General features: G+C 41.5%; 1 protein-coding gene across 6 annotated transcripts in view; it reads left to right on the top strand.

Annotated features, from left to right (window-relative positions):
* Window positions 1-17,185, top strand: part of EML4 (EMAP like 4) — a 261,579-nt gene that overhangs the window by 197,202 nt on the left and 47,192 nt on the right. For all 6 annotated transcript variants that reach the window (XM_034764478.1, XM_034764479.1, XM_034764481.1 and 3 more), the window contains 5 exons: window positions 1,293-1,362; window positions 2,802-2,912; window positions 8,534-8,629; window positions 13,766-13,900; window positions 15,210-15,345. In XM_034764478.1, the coding sequence (XP_034620369.1) occupies window positions 1,293-1,362; window positions 2,802-2,912; window positions 8,534-8,629; window positions 13,766-13,900; window positions 15,210-15,345 (548 nt within the window). The remainder of the gene's footprint in view (window positions 1-1,292; window positions 1,363-2,801; window positions 2,913-8,533; window positions 8,630-13,765; window positions 13,901-15,209; window positions 15,346-17,185) is intronic.

The following is a 17,185-nucleotide window of genomic DNA, read 5'->3' as shown; positions in this document are numbered from 1 at the left end:
TTGGGTAATGGCTTTGCAAACTTTGATAGAGAGTTATTCCTAAGGATTAATGGATAGCCTGGGAGTCAGCACAAAGATGCTCATGTGGAAAGCAGACAAGCAGACAGTCAAGGCCAGTATCATTAGCAGAGCAAAGGCAATGGTTGACTTTGATTAGATGTTCTATTGGAAAAGTAGTGTAGGTTTATTTGGTGGAAGGCCATAAAGGTGAGAAGAATGTTCAATATGTTGGTGAAGTGGTCTTTCTGTCTGTACAAAATATGTTGTCTAGACCCTTATTGTTTTGTGACTTATTTACTGTAATCACTTCCTATGGCCTGGATGCCTCCAATCTTGCTACCTTTACATTGAGTCAGGATATTGTGCTAGACTGATCTTCAGGGCTGCCCAGAGGGGGGAGGGGGGGGGCAAGTAGGGCAATTTGCCCTGGGCCCCGCAGGGCCCCCCATGAGAATATAGGATTCTATAGTATTGCAACTTTTTTGTATGGAAGGGGCCCCCAAAATTGCTTTGCCCCAGGCCCCCGAATCCTCTGGGCAGCCCTGCTGCTCTTCCTGATCCATCATTCTGACCACATCAATCCTTTGTTTGCCTCCATCCACTAGCTCTCTCATCTTACAGATGTTACAGAGAAAGTGGATGAGAACTAAGTCAAAAATGACACCCAGATTATGGGCCTGAGATACAGGCAGTGTGCTTTCAAATTACTGTATCTGGGGTGTTTTACACCTGCTAGAAAGCAGTATAACATGCACATGAACAAACCATGCCTTATACCAATTTATCTTTCTACACTAAGAATTTTCAACAGTGTGACTTCATGGGTGGCTCATCACCAATGGCTGAAATATTTGACTTAAGTGTAGATAAGCCCTCAGAGTCCTGACCCCAGTGGTCTTTTTTGGTTCATAGTTGCTCTATGCAAAAGTATATTATAATGGCCATAAATAGGTCCAGATATTTGCCAGAAGAGGCTAACCTCTTTAGATGACAGATACCTGAACTAGTATGACTCGAAATTTGTCAAGACTGTCTCATTGAAAGTCTGTGATCCTAAGTTAAGTCATTTTCTAAAATAAAACTTAGGTTCCTAAGTCACTTAAGCACTTTAGAAAATTTTACCCTAAATCTTTTCTTTGCTCCTGTGTGCATATTTTGTGTGAAACTTCTGTTCACACAGATAAAAGGACTACAAAATGACCTCTCACTTTGACGAACTGTGATGGCAAAAGCAGGCATTAGAATGTGGACTATCCCTAACAAATATCTTCCATGTTGACATTATTTCTTAGCCTTGCAGTTCATCCAGACAAAATTAGGATTGCAACAGGACAGCTAGCTGGAGTGGATAAAGATGGAAGGGTGAGTAATAGAGCTGCTGAGGAATAGTTTCTCGTTTGAAAATCAGGATAAAACATACAGTTCATTCTTTTCATCCCTCGATCCTCTAGTTATGATTTGTGTGTGTGTTACATTTAGATAAATATTTAGTTTTCCTGTTTTTAAGGTGACAGTGAATTCCTCTAGCATAAGAAAATGAACACAAATCAAATACACAACTGCACATTATAAAGAGCAGAAGTTTATAAAGCCTGTTTTCATGTGGTATGCATCACATATTTCTGCTTCTCTTTCCCACACAAATGTGGAATTTGCAATCAGCGCAAGAGGGCCATAGGACTCCCACACTTACTCTAGTGAGTCTTCTCCACAAGGGAAAGAGATTCTGACTCAAACTAGAGGCCCCCATGTACTCTTATGGCCTCAAGGAAAAGGAAACCTAACTTCATGAGCTATGCAAGCCTTGCTGGTTTGGCCAGCTGTGCAGCAAGTTTGCCCAGCTGAGTGAGAGTACCCATAAAAGTACCCATATGGCTGTTAAACTGGTCTTTTGGAATTTAAATGATCAGTTCATCTTTACTAAGTTAATATCGCTAGTATGACATACAGTAGAATTTTATATTGAACATGATCCAAGTAGTAGATGCACTATAAATAAGACCAATCCTTAGACTTTGCAATTCATCCCATTTTGCTGCAAAGAATACTTGTGATTTTATTGTTGGTATTGTTATGATTTCCATTTCACCGTTGTTGAAGTAATCCTTTTAGAATTGTTTTCTGTCAACATCATGATTTATTATCTTTTTGTGGTGAATACTGACTTTATTCTTAAACCGTACTAAGCCAGTCCATCGTGGGCTATGGCCTTGTCAAATATGTGAAACCAAGCAGGTTTGGGACTGGATATCAGTTGGATGGAACATCACCATGGAAAAAGCTGCAGCAGGAAGGGGGATGTAGGTGATTCAGTACTCTAAACTGAGTCAATTCTGAAGCATTAACCTGATTTGATGCTAGGATGCACTGCAACACTGTTGAATGTGCCATCTTTGGTATGAGATAAAAAAAACCCAGGTCTTTTTTTTTTTTAATGTGTATATATAAGTATATGTGAAATCAGGATATTGGCCAAATTTTGACTTGGGTATTTTACATTTTGCCCTGCATTTTAAATTGAACAATGCTGCTCTGTTTCCATCCCAGAGGTAACAGGTAAAGCAATCACTGTACAGAAGTCTGTAAATCTTGCCTAGAATCCATTGAGATTAAAGGTGCTATATAAATGTAAGGTGTTACTGTATAATTATTTATCTTCACTTCAGTCAATATTTACTTTACAGGTCAATAATTCGTGGTGTTGACATCAACAGAAGTCAGTATCTGCTTAATGTAAGATTAAATCTGCATGTGACATTTTAGCCTTCAGTAACAGTTTTTATCAAATTGCTTTTACTTAGTCTTTGCAGCCCCATGTTAGAGTATGGGACTCAGTGAGCCTGATGACACTGCAGGTTATTGGCCTCGGCACTTTCGAGCGTGGAGTGGGGTGTCTGGATTTTTCAAAAGCAGTAAGAAAAAAATTGCATTTTTTTAATAATTTACCATACTGTATGTAAGTCAGACAGAAACACCTGTAAGTGTTATATATACTGTGGTTTTCTAGCTGAACTACCTTGGGACTGAAGCATGTTTGGAAAGTTAAATGAATTGCATTAAAACAACTCAGGGCAATGAAAATAGTTCTAGGAAAACCCCCAGGAAGTTACACATGTAAAATAGTGGCAGCAAAATAGCACAACCAATAAGCAGTTTACAAGAAATATGTAGAATAGAAATTGAAAAGTCCGTACTGCATTTCTGTTTCAACACATGTTGAAAGATTTGTTTCTGTGAGGAAGTTCATGAAGATGAATCTTGGCAAGTTCTGATGCAAAGTATTAATTTTCTCTCTGTGTTGTACTAGAGTTTCATCCTAGTACAGGAAACAACAAAACCCTTGCTTGCACCTCTGTCTGCTTAAGAAATAATGTCTTATCAGCTCCTCTTAATGGCAAGCATAAAGGTTTTTAAAATGTAGACCAAATACGAGCAATCTTGTTATCTAGGCCATCAAAAGTTTGTGACCAGAAAAATTGTTAATAACTTTAAACAAGCTGTTTCATCTTGTTAATTTTGACTATTATATAAAACAAATATAGATTTTGCTAAAATCATTTGTTCGGCCTGCCCCGCATTTTTTTAATGGAAAAATCTTATCTAATCTGCTGAATATGGAGACAATATTAAACTCTGGAATACCTTTTTTATTTCAAAATCATAATTGTGCTTCCCCGTAAGATTTGCCAAATATGCATACCTTAATCATTAGTTTCCTTTAAGTACACCCACCCTGAAAAATTAGTCCAAAGCAGTGATTCTCAAATTGACCCCACTGGTTGAAAATCAAATACAGTGAAATTCTGTGCCCTTTAGAGGTGGAAACGAAGGGGAATAGAAGATATTGTTGTCCTGCTCAATCTGGTATCCCCTCTTCCTATCCCGTCCCACTTTAACACCATCTATATTCATGGAAGAGGAAGCCAGCTGCCATCACCTGAGAATAGAGTACAGTTGGGAGGAGAAGGGAGAAGTGCTATCCATAGGAGCTCCTCCTTCTCACCCCACTGCCGACTCTCTCACATTTCAGCCCACTGATCACCCCAGCACCTGCATCAGGCCCCATATTTCTGCAAGCAGCCCATGGCAACCAGCTCCCACCCATCAGCAGTCCCTGACCTGCTCTACCTCCTCTCCACCAGTCTTCTGACCCAGTGCCCCATCTGTTTCCATCAGGTTTTCCCCATCCTCAGCAGTTGAAATCAGCTATGGTTTCTTGGCAATTGCACAATTCTTTGTGACTGCAAAAGACTGGGGAATGTGGATAATTCATGGCAAGAAGCCATGCCTAGGTTTTGTATCTTAGCTGGGAAAATTCTGATACTGAACTAAAAGAATCAACAACTCCCTGTTCCAAGTAAAATCTTTCATTCTCTCATCCCATACCTCTTCTTCGGGCAAAGGCCTGTGCAAAAATATAGACCTTTCAGCGTACCTTGCCAGGTCAGTGAGGAAAGTGACTTCTAGAGTCCTAGGTCAGGGTGGTTTCTCAGCTGTAGCCAGATCTAAACAAAGTTTGAAAGGGTTTCCAGTAATCAGAAATCCAGAAAATGGAAGAATTTCCTTGTCATAATCTTCTTTAAAGAGGACATAGCAGTAATTTGCCAGATTATCAATATTATGAGGCAGTTTCTTGAATAGAAGAAATAATAATTGATTGCTTGAGAGATGTTAGCACTTTGCCCTTGCTTATGGAGGTATTGATTGTGTCTACCAATAATAGAGCCGATGTCCCACCAGCAGGATTTTATTTCTCAAATTGCAGCCCAAAGCTTCCCAATCACTCCGCAGAACCTTATGGAGTGAGGCTGGCTGAATCGAAGAAGCTAATCAGAGACGACTTTGTTTAGTTCATAAGAAACCATTCTGTATGAGGGCGAGACAAACACAATCTGATCTATGAAGTGAATAGAACGTTCCTTACAGTGAGAAGCACTCCAGTGTGTGTGTGTGAGAGAGAGAGAGAGAGAGAAGGGGTAGCTCAAATTAATCAGATGGTCTACTAACCAGAACGATTCTTTTGATCGGGACTTCCTAGATGATGATATGCTGGAGAAGAGTGTTTCTTTGCTTCCATCATGGCCATGGCGTAAGATTTCAAAATTATTTGTCATGATTGATAAAAATCACAAAATACAGTTTTTGTCACCGCAAAAAGAACAGGAGTACTTGTGGCACCTTAGAGACTAACAAATTTATTAGAGCATAAGCTTTCGTGGACTACAGCCCACTTCTTCGGATGCATCTTCTCTAAGGTGCCACAAGTACTCCTGTTCTTTTTGCGGATACAGACTAACACGGCTGCTACTCTGAAACCAGTTTTTGTCACCAGCGCTGTAGCTCTTCCAGCATGTTTAATCTGGTGCAGATCATCTGAATACCTAAGTGAACTGCTAAAAAGGTTGGGAGGGAAGGTGTGTGTATGAACCACTGCAGGAGTAGATGATGATAAAACATAATCATAAGATTACCCCAGGCTATTAACAGTTGCCCATCTGTTGTACAATATTCTCCTCCAGAGATTTCAGAAATCTGATTGGATCCATTAATCTGAGGGTGGCATAATAAAATAGATTCTCTAACCCAACGATGGTGCCTAACCTCAGAGTAAATGAAGTTCATGCTCTTACTCTGGCCAAGTATAATCTTTACTCCCCAAGTCACCTGTACTATACCTAAAATAAAATCCAGAGTGCAGCCAGCTTCATGTGTAAATCTGTGACTTTTCTGTGGTTGTCAGAAGCCAGGACATCTTGAGTCAACCAAGAAGAGTCATTGTTCTCATGGACATAATTTACCCAGGATAATTAGCCTTAGTGACTCTAAGACTAAGTTGATTCCATCGTCAAATTTGGGAACTCAGCCAGGATATCCTAGATACAGAGGGTGGGCTGTAGTACAACTACTTAGTCCCATGTTTAACTTGCTCTATGACACTTACACTAGTTGGCCATGCTGAAACATGCCCAGTTTTGAGATGATGATCTGCGTTTAAGATTACATGCAGTAAGCACAGCTACTCCACCTCCCCAGCCAGCCTGTGCCTGAGATTGGATTTAGTATCTCTTTGGTAATTAGCCCAGATAGCTCCTCATATCTTCAGTATCACAGCAAGTTTTCAGTACACCTCTACCCCAATATAACGCAACCCGATATACCATGAATTCGGATATAACGCGGTAAAGCAGTGCTCCAGGGGGGCGGGGCTGTGCGATCCGGATCAAAGGAAATTCGATATAACACGGTTTCATCTATAACGCGGTAAGATGTTTTGGCTCCCGAGGACAGCGTTATATCGGGGTAGAGGTGTAATTCATTCCTTGTATTAAACTGCAGAAGCTGTTGTGGAAGGTCCCTGCCCCAACCAGTGATCTGCATTCTGAGATAATTCCCCATTTGAACCCAGTGGGGCTGATATCCAATTCCAAATACCTAGTCTAGTCCTCATTGGTTTATTCTTTCATATCTACTATTCACCATCATTATGGTAATTGAGGGACCTACTGCTCCAAATTACTTCTTCCATTCAGGCTTTTCCTATCATCATCCAATGGCAGCATTCTCAACTCTCTCATCCATCCTAATGTGGTTTTTAAATAAGCACACCTGCCGTAAGTGTGTATGAATAAGGACCTCCTGGTAGGGTGCCAAAGCCATACATAGGACAGTAAAGATGTCATCCCCTTTTATCCCCAGTTTAAAAAAAAAATCTCCCACAATTAAGAAATTTAAGTAAATAAAACAGACTAAACTGGTGCTTAGTTATGCTGCTAAAATTAATATTGTTAATTATGTTTGTTATGCCCTCAAGAAGTGACAAAAAAAATTTGCTGTTAAAAAGAATAAATGTTCACCTGCCCCAGCATATTGTAGAAACAAAGTAGTACAGTTTAAGATAACACCTTTATTTCCTCCAGCTCGTTATAGCATACAATTATAGCCCACAGAGCTGTAAAATGCTATTTCAGTGTCACACCTTAACAGTTTTCTCTCTTATTTTCTAAAAAGTAGAGAAAAATGACAAAAAAAATTGTAGAAGAACAGTAAGGGCCAGCATCCATTTTTGTTAGTGCCATTTTGCAGCTGCAGCTTAGACCAATTAGGGCCAAATTTTCAGGTTAGCCATAATAATCTAACAATAACACATAATTTAAAAAGAACAGGAGTACTTGTGGTACCTTAGAGACTAAGAAATTTATTTCAGCATAAGCTTTCGTGGGCTACAGCTCACTTCTTCAGAGCTGTAGCCCACGAAAGCTTATGCTGAAATAAATTTCTTAGTCTCTAAGGTGCCACAAGTACTCCTGTTCTTTTTGTGGATACAGACTAACACGGCTGCTACTTTGAAACCTGACATAATTTAAAAAAAATCATTTCACATCCCAAACATAGCTGTCATATGGTGCTGTATAGGGACAATAAGCAGGAAATACCCTAGGCCCATATTGTTCTACCGATCCCACTAATCCCAATGAGAGCAGCGCATGTAACCAAAGCAAGAATAAGGCCTCTTAATTTAGTTTTGTACACCTAGCATTCTGTTTCAAATTCACTTTTAAAGGGAAATTATACTGTCACCTGAAAATTGTCATAATCTGTTAGTGAATGTAGTTGGGACTCTAGGAACCACATTTAAAAGAAAAGGAAGGCCCCAAATCTGTTCACCAGTAGGTACTTAAATGCCTGATTTTTATGTGGTGCTACAATAATAACTCCCCCCAATGTTCATTTGTAAATACTGCATATTTGTGCCCCAAGGATCCTGGGCCTGTCTTTTAAAATTTGTCCCTAACTATGTTTATCGTTGATTCTTTTTATTCAGTAACTTCTTGTTGTGAAACATTTACACTGTTTACAGTATGTAAAAATTAAATGCTAAGTTGCAGAGGGAGAACAGACATTTAAATTTGATAGCTAGACATGCTCTTACTTTGATAATGTATTCTGTGCTTCAGTTTTCCTATCTGCAAAATGGAGCTTCTAACAGTTATTGCTGTGAGGTCTAAATTGGCTATGTATACATGGCTTTTAAAATATAAAACAAGATATATATGCAAAGTGTTAATATTATTGTTACAATTAAAGAAATGAACTAAGAGAGTTACATGTTCCATATGAAACTGACAAGGAAAATATTTTCCAAATGGGAAGGGACAATGGTAGATGACAAAACATTTTGTATTTTATGCTTCCAACACAGTGTTGCAAACAATAGGGTTAAAAAGATATTGAAAGGTGGTGGTGAGGGGGAGTTGACAATGCCTGGTTTCAAATTCTACCAGAATACCATCTAAAGTATGTTTCGTTTGTTTATTGGGAAATGATATTAAGCTGAATTTAGATTTCTCAGTTCCAAGTATAAAGGAAAATATCCAAATATATTAAACATTTGCTTATTCATATAGATTCACAGTATTTATTTGTGCATTCTAGTGATTTTGAAATATAGTACTGCTGTGTTTGGTTTTAAATCATACCTTATCCTATTTTAAAATGTGATATGACAGCATTGTCTGTGGCTTTCTTTTTAAAGGATTCAGGTTCTCATTTGTGTGTGATTGATGACTCTAATGAGCACATGTTGACTGTATGGGACTGGCAGAGGAAATCAAAGGTAGCAGAGATAAAGGTAAATAGGACACTTTGCTTAAGCAAATATTTTGAGATTTAATTTGTACAGCACATGTGCAGTTTATGCTCATGTGGCTATCTATGTATGCATCTGGTGCACTGAGAGGCACAAATCCAAAGGGCATCTTCTTTCACCCGAGAAGCCCCAGTGTATAGTATAACGCCACCACACACTAATTGTTATTGATTTTATATATGGGGATATGAATATTTGAACATTATTTTTAAAATAAAATTTTAAAGGATTTCAAGTATAAAGACAATTAAAAGCAAAGTGACTCCTTAGGGGGAGAAAAACTTTTTTCATTAACGTTGTTTCTCTTTGAAGTACTGGGAAGTTTAAGGGTCCAAAGGCGAAATAAAATTTGCAGCTGGTTTTTGAAACTGGCCCTTCTAGGTTTAGCCAAAATCGACAAGCGGGAAGTCTTACTCTTACCCTGTCAGCTGCCTGCTATGTATCAGCAGCTTTCTCATCCTCTTTGTTTGGAAGCCATGAACATAAGATAAGGATAAGTAGTTTAGAGCTGACGCGATAGCAGCGAAAACTGACTACTGAGAGGTATTTTCTGGCTTCCGGTTCTCTGATATTTTGATTTTGCTGTTTGTTTTCATGGAAACTAATGTTATGTCAGCGAGATACAGTTATGTTTGAAAATATTACTGTCCTGATTCTGCTTTCTCCTTTGTTTTACACTGCTCTAACTCCATTGGTCTCGGTTTCTTCAGTTTTATACCAGAATCGGCCCTTAAGTTTTAAAATATTTACCATATGGCACTACAGTATTTTTCTCTTTTCGAATCCTTATTTCCTTCTGAAATGGGAATGAAAAGATAATCTCTAGATTGAAGTTGCTGCCTGCCTGATGAGATATACAATATTCATATATTTATAGAGCTTAAGGTCAGAAAAGACCATTAAATCTTCTAGTCTGACCTTCTTTACATCACAGGCCATAAAATTTTGCCCTTTTGCCCTGTATTGGACCACAACTACTGTTTGGCTGTAGCATATCTTCTGGAAAGACATCCAGTCTTGATACGAAAACAACAACAGATGGAGAATCCATCACTTCTGTAGGTCAGTGGTTTTCCAGTACTGGGTCGCGGCATGTAAGGCACTGGTCACGGCAGCTCTGGTCAGCACCGCTGACCGGGCCATTCAAAGTCCCATTGGCGGTGCTCCCCAGCTAAAGCAGGCTAGTCTCTGCCTGTTCTGACACTGTGCTGCGCCCAGGAAGCAGCCAGAATCAGGTCCAGCTTCTAGGCGGTGGGGGGCCACTGGGCTCCGCGCACTGCCCGAGCACCGGCTCCACACTCCCATTGGCCGGGAACTGGCCGCTTCTGGGGTGCAGCGCAGTCCACGGTGCCTGGACAGGCGGGAAACCTGTCTCTGCACCCCGGCTGCACCGCTGATTGGGAGCTGCCGGAGGTAAGCCCATGCCTGAACTCCACTCCCCCAGTTCCCTGCCCCATCCCTGAGCCCCCCCTCAAACTCGGAGCCCTTTCCTGCACCCCAAACCCCTCATCCCTGGCCCCACCCCATAGCCTGCACCCCCAGCCCAGACCCCTGACCTCCTCCCGCACCCCTGCCCGGAGCCCCCCCAAATCCAGAGCCCCCTCCTGCACCCCAAGCCCCTCATCCTCAGCCTTCACCCAGAGCCCTGCCCCTCTCCCACACCCCAACCCCCTGTCCCACACCCTGAGCCCCTCATTCCCTGCCCCACCCCACAGCCCGCACCCCAACCCTCTGCCCTAGCCCTGAGCTCCTCCCACACCTCAAACCTCTCATTCCCAGCTCTGTTGGGTCATGGGCATCAACAATTTTCTTCAACTGGATCACCAGAAAAAAAGTTTGAAAACTACTGCTCTAGATAGTTTTCTCCAATGATTCACTATCCTCACTATCTTTTTTTTTTTTTTTTTTTTTTTTTTTTTTAAAGTGCCTTAGTTCCTATTTGGGTATGTTTGGTTTCAGCTTCCAACCATTCTACCCAGTATTTTCTCCCCATGAAAGTACTTATACACTGTATAATCAAGTCACCTCTGTTTTCTTTTTGATAAACTAAACAGATCAAGCTCTTAAAGGCTGTCACCATATGGCATTTTTTCCACTCTGAATCATTTTTGTAGGTGTTTTTCTGCACCCTCTTCAGTTTTTCCAACATCCTTTTAAAATGTGGGCACCAGAACTGGATGCAGTATTCCAGTATCAGTCTTACCAATACCATATACAGCGGTAAAGTCACCTCCCTATTCCTACTTACTACTCTCCTTTCTATACATGCAGGGATTGCTTACCCCTTTTTTGCAGCAGCATAGCACTGGGAGGTCATGTTGAGTTGTTTGTCCACTATTACCCCTAATTCCTTGTTGAGCATCACTGCTTTCCTGGATATAGGCCACCATTCTCTAGGTCTGACCTGCGTTCCTTGTTCCTAGATCTATAGCTTTGCATTTGGCTGTATTAAAACTGGCCTAGCTTTCCAAGTGCTCCAGATCACTCTGTATGACAGCCCTTGTAACAGGGCAAGCTCCTCTCATTCCCTCACCAACAGTCTCTGGATGTCTGTGAGTTATTCGTTAACTCTGCCAAGACACCATCACAACCCGGAGCAGCATGTCTACTTACCCTGTCCTTCACTCCTCAGCCCTTTCTGCAGGGAGAGGAAGAGGAAACAATTTCGCCAGCTGAAGAATTCGTTTCCCCTGGGCTCTGCTAGCCCCCTCTCTCTCTCTCTTCCCTTTTGCATTTCCCTCCTGTGCTTTTTAACTATCCTCCCAGCTAGTGCTGGAGTTAGCTCCCTCAGCCCACAGTCTGATTAGGTTTACTCCATTTCTCAGTCAGGTCTTCTCTCAGGGCAGGTCTTTACTACAGGGGGTGTGTGTCGATTTAAGATACGCAAATTCAGCTACGCAAATAGCATAGCTGAATTCCACGTATTGGAGCCAACTTACCCCGCTATGAGGACGGTGGCAAAATCGACCTCCGTGGCTCCCCGTCGACGGCGCTTACTCCCACCTCTGCTGGTGGAGTAAGAGCGTCGATTCGGGGATCGATTGTCGCGTCCCGACGAGACGCGATAATTCAATCCCCGAGAGATCGATTTCTACCCGCCAATTCAGGCGGGTAGTGTAGACCTAGCCTCAGAGGGAGCTAATCAGTGCTTAAGTGACCAGAGTGTTGGGGCAGCTGTTAGCTCTCAGGACTCTTTGACAGCCCTGTCCTTTGTGTCATCTGCAAATTTTATCACAGTGATTTTATATTTATTTCCAGACCATTGATGAAAATGTTGAATAGTGTCAGGCCTACTGTCGATCTTTGCAGAACACCATTATAAACACCCCCACTCAAAGATGGTTTCACACTGGCAGCTATTACACTTCTACCCCGATAAAACGCTGTCCTCGGGAGCCAAAAAATCTTACTGCGTTATAGGTGAAACCGTGTTATATTGAACTTGCTTTGATCCGCCGGAGTGCGCAGCCCCTTCCCCCGGAGCACTGCTTTACCACGGTATATCCAAATTCGTGTTATATCGGGGTAGAGGTGTATTTCCAGATATATCAATTAGCCGGTTCTGAATCCATTAAACATAGGCTTTATTGATATTATATGGTGCTAACTTTTAATCAGATTTAGGTTAAACATTATTTTGCTCAGGATTGATGTCAGACTAACTGGCCTGTAGTTACTTAGGTCATCCTTCTCGCCCTTTTTGAATATTGACACAACATTAGTAGCCTTCCTGTCTTCTGGAATTTCCCTGGTATTCCAAGATTTATTAAAAATTAACATCAGCAGTTTCAAGTGTTAGTTTAAAAAAAACTCTTTATATTTTATAAATGCTTTTGGTTTCTAAATTCTATAGTACTTCAGTCCTGGAATCTGGTATCTTGAGGAGTTTTTTTATTTGGATGGTCATAATTATTTCTTGGAATGCAGGCAAGTTGTGCCCCAGAGTTTCCACTTGGGGCCTGATGCTGCAAGTTGCTGAACCACTTTCAACAGCCATTGGCTTTAGTGGGAGTTAAAGGTGTTCTGCACCTTTCAAGGTTGGGCCCTAAAATCTAAAATCTAAAGTTATATGGTCTAAAGTTTGTGTGAGCATACGTGATTATGTACATACTTGTGTGGTTTCACATGTGCAGTGAAATATCATTTAAGTTGCCAGAGGTGTCCAACAAAAATCACTATAGTCTTCTAATGACACTGAATAAGAATTTATTAAATACATATGGGGATAGTTAGGATAGTCTCGTGGGTCCTTATTCAGCAAAGCATTTAAGCATATGCTTAAGTCCCATTGAAGCCAATGCTTAAATGCACATACTTTAAGGTAAGCAAAGATGTGATTAAGTGCTTTGTTGAATTGGCACCGGAGATTGCCTTCTAAGGGTATTTTCTTGTATAGGTTTCACTGAACTTATATTAATTACTGGATAGCAGACGATTATTATCTGAAAAAATTGTAAAAAAATGAATCTGTTGTAAAATATCTTATGAGTAAAATGAAAGATTATTTTAAAATTAATAAAATAATACAATTCACTTAGCTATTACTATTCAGTAAAGGTACATCCAACTTGTGAAAAGTTCCAATCTATTTATAGTGTCACAAAGGGGCTATATTTATTATCTTGAGTTATGTAGTTTTTTTCAGAGCAGGGGGGGAAAGAACTAAGTGTATTATGATTAGCTGAGTTACCTCTATCATAAATCCATTATCCAAAACAATGAGATGCTCATATGTGTCTTGAAATCAGACAGCAGCAAGTTTTTGTTATTTCATCCACAAAAAGTCTCTTGTCTTTTTCCTGTTTTCTTTTGCAAAAGGCATTCTTAGAGGGGGGAAAGTATGCTATGCCAAAGGATCATTTCAGATTTAATAAAACCTCTCTTTCTGGCTAAAAATCTTATTAAATCTTTCAGAAATGTAAAAGACAACAGCAAATTAATATATATTCTTATCCAAACAGATCTGTGTGTATGTTTTCATATATATACATTTACACTCACAATATTCTATATACTCTTTTATCTATGTAAAACTGTGTGTGTGTGTAAAATAGTAAATTAATATCCATCTGAATAAATATTATATTAAGCTCATGGTTTCTTTTATTGTTTCTATAGACGACAAATGAAGTTGTGCTTGCTGTAGAATTCCATCCAACTGATGCAAACACAATCATAACTTGTGGCAAATCTCACATCTTTTTTTGGACCTGGAGTGGCAATTCACTAGCAAGAAAGCAAGGGATTTTTGGGGTAAGAAATATTTTTGCACTAGGCCAGATACATAAATGAGTACAATTGGAGTCAGTGGAGTTAGCCCAGGGGTCGGCAACCTTTCAGAAGTGGTATGCTGAGTCTTCATTTATTCACTCCAATTTAAGGTTTCGCGTACCGGTAATACATGTTAAAATGCCCCCATGCGCCCCCCGGTTCCCCCCTCGTCTAGGGTTACCATATTTCAACAATCAAAAGAGAGGACTGGGGGAGAGAGCCCCACCCCCATCCACTCCCTCCCACTTCCAAACCCCTGACTTCCCCCCTCAGAACCCCCAACCCTGCTCCTTGTCCCCTGACTGCCCCCTCCTGGGACCCCCACCCCTAGCTGCCCCCCAGAACCCCACCCCCTACCTAAGCCTCCCTGTTCCTTGTCCCCTGACTGCCCTGACCCTTATCCACACCCCCACCCCCAGACAGACCCCCGGGACTCCCACGCCCCATCCAACCGCTCCCTGCCCCGTGACAGGACCACCAGAACTCCCGACCCTTCCAATCCTCCCCCTGCTCCCTGACTGCCCCCAGGACTCCCCTTACCATTCCCATGCTGGTCAGACACTGGCTCCACGTGGAGGCAAAACACACTGTCGGGCTGCTGTGCGCACAGCCCCTCCCCCGCAGAATTCTGAGGCAGCGGGGGAGGGGGGGAGGAGGTCCGGGAGGGGCAGCAGCAGCGGCGGTTCACACTTCTGGGAGCCGCAGAACCCAAATGTGGTGAGGGGAGTGCCGGGGGGGGGTGCGCCTGCAGCGCATGCATGTGGCCAGTGGTCCCCGTGCACCTCCCGGCTCCCCCCTCGTTGCGCTCGGGGTCTGCGGCTCCCGGGAGTGTGAGCCGCCACCACCGCCTCTCCCGGAGCAGGCTCAGGGCTCCACGCCCCGGCAGCTCACACTTCCAGGAGCCGCAGAACCCAAGCACCGTGAGAGGGGAGCCGGGGGGGCATACCTGCCGCCTGTCTGGAGTCCCAGCCGCCGGCCCCACTCAGCCTTCTGCCGGCCTGGGGTTCCGTTCACTCAGCTGGCAGCAAGCTGAGCGGGGCCGGCGGCCGGGACCCCTGCTGGCAGCTGCGTGCCAGGCAAAATCGGCTCACGTGCCACCTTTGGCACGCATGTCGTAAGTTGCCAACCCCTGAGTTAGCCGCTCCTGCCAGCTATGAATTTGGATCACCGTCCTTATTACACATGTTGGATGGAGAAATAAATTATGAAAACTGGGAACTATTTTTTACACATGCGGGTGTGCATGTGTCTGTACAATTATACTCTAATTTCTCTTGCTGTTCCATTTCAGAAATATGAAAAACCCAAATTTGTGCAGTGTTTGGCATTTTTGGGGAATGGAGATGTGCTCACTGGAGACTCAGGTGGGATAATGCTTATATGGAGCAAAACTACAGTAGAATCCACGCCAGGAAAAGGACCTAAAGGTACAGAACACTCACAGTTAATCTTACAGCATGGTGGTCTGCAGAAAACATACGTACGAAAGATTGTGTTAGGATGACAAATAGAAAAATAAACCGGTCCATAATATGTACAGTGCTTTCTCTCTTGAGTTTTGCAACGGTCATTATCATCATTGGGCTTGATGTTTAAATTCCATGCCCTGTGGTATGCAGGAGGTCAAACTAGAAGATCATAATGGTCCCTTTTGGTCTATTAATCTGATTTCTTTTTTATAAAATTGTATTGCAAAAACAAACCATGGTGTTAATTGGTTTGTCTCTTTTGTGTCAGTATGCATATGAAAATGCAATTTCACTCCCAGGTACTGCTAGAATCATTTGTTAAAGGCCGGGAGAAGCATTCTGTTTTATCTGGGATTGCAGCCATAGAAATGTCTATAATCCTTACTAGAGTGGCAGAACTACAGAGGGGGATATAATAGCTTTACCAGAGGGTCGAACCCTTAGCAAGTGATAAGAATGATAGTCATCACATTGCACCATAGGGAATGTGATCGAGAAATTCAGTGGTATAAATGCTCCAGTATGCAAGGGTGCCCAGTCTTTTGGACCCAAATGGCTAAATTGGTTACATACCAAGACCCCAAGAGATGCTTGTAAGTTGCTTATAAATTTGCATAATGATTTCTATTAAAAGTATGTATATACGACAATAGCATTTGCTTGTAGATCTCTACCTCGATATAACGTGACCCGATCTAACACGAATTCGGATATAACGCGGTAAAGCAGCGCTCCGGGTGGGCGGGGCTGCGCGCGCCGGTGGATCAAAGCAAGTTCAGTTTCACCTATAACGCAGTAAGATTTTTTTGGCTCCCGAAGACAGCGTTATATCGGGGTAGAGGTGTATTTGTATCTTCCTTGATTAGGAGCCCAATCTTAGACAGTGCTGAGCTTCCACAGCTCCCATTGACTTTACATCTTGCTGGAGCTGTTCAGCGCCTTGCAGGATTGGGTCCAAAATGAATAGAAAATATTTTATTTGAATTTCCCAACAATAAAAATGGTGCAGTTAATCAGAATTGTCCTCACCCTACAGTTTTAGGGAGGCTGCAGGCTCACTTTTTTACTACATTTGGCTCTTGACTCATGTATTGTGAAACCTTTCAAGTCTCAAATGAATATCTGTCATAAAGAAAGCTTATATTAAGAGGACCTGTATGTAATGAAAAAAGTGTAGTACAGAAGTGTAGGAGTTAACCAAATAATAATAGTTTCTAACTAAGCAGGTGCTCAAATCCTGACACTAAAATATACTTTAAATCCCATTTGATTTGGCATTTGGGTTGAACTTGTTTTTTAGGTGAGCTTTTTGTTCAATTAAAATAAAAGAAGAAAAATGAATTGCTACTAGACATATGGAGAACTAGCACTGTTGAGCCCTCAGGTAGATTTTAAATTCAAGGATAATTATTTTACTTGGCAGCTATTTCAAACACTGTTTTCCTGGCATACCAGTTTAAGTCAGTCATGTAAGAAGCAAATCTTTAACTGCAAATCTATTTTTGTAGATAAATCTGTTGTTGTTTTTTTAAAAAAAACACTAATTGAAATGGAAAAATAATTAAGAAAATATTAAATGTTTAGTTAATTTTATAACGTCTGTGCAAATAGCTTTTGCCATGATCATCTTAAAAAGTTTTTGCCCATGATGGCTGGAGTATTTCATACATGGGCTTAATTGCTTTTTTTTTTAGTTAGTTTACCATGTTGGATTGGTGATGGACGCCCCCCACCCCCTTTTTTTTTTTTTTTTTTTTTTTTTTTTTGGTGGAGTGTGAAACCAGATTTAAAAAACCTG

The sequence above is a fragment of the Trachemys scripta genome, chromosome 3, assembly GCF_013100865.1.
Source record: "Trachemys scripta elegans isolate TJP31775 chromosome 3, CAS_Tse_1.0, whole genome shotgun sequence".
In the NCBI taxonomy this organism is placed as follows: domain Eukaryota; kingdom Metazoa; phylum Chordata; order Testudines; family Emydidae; genus Trachemys; species Trachemys scripta.
The sequence above is the reverse complement of the archived record's forward strand: the minus strand, read 5'-3'. Positions and strand labels throughout refer to the sequence as shown.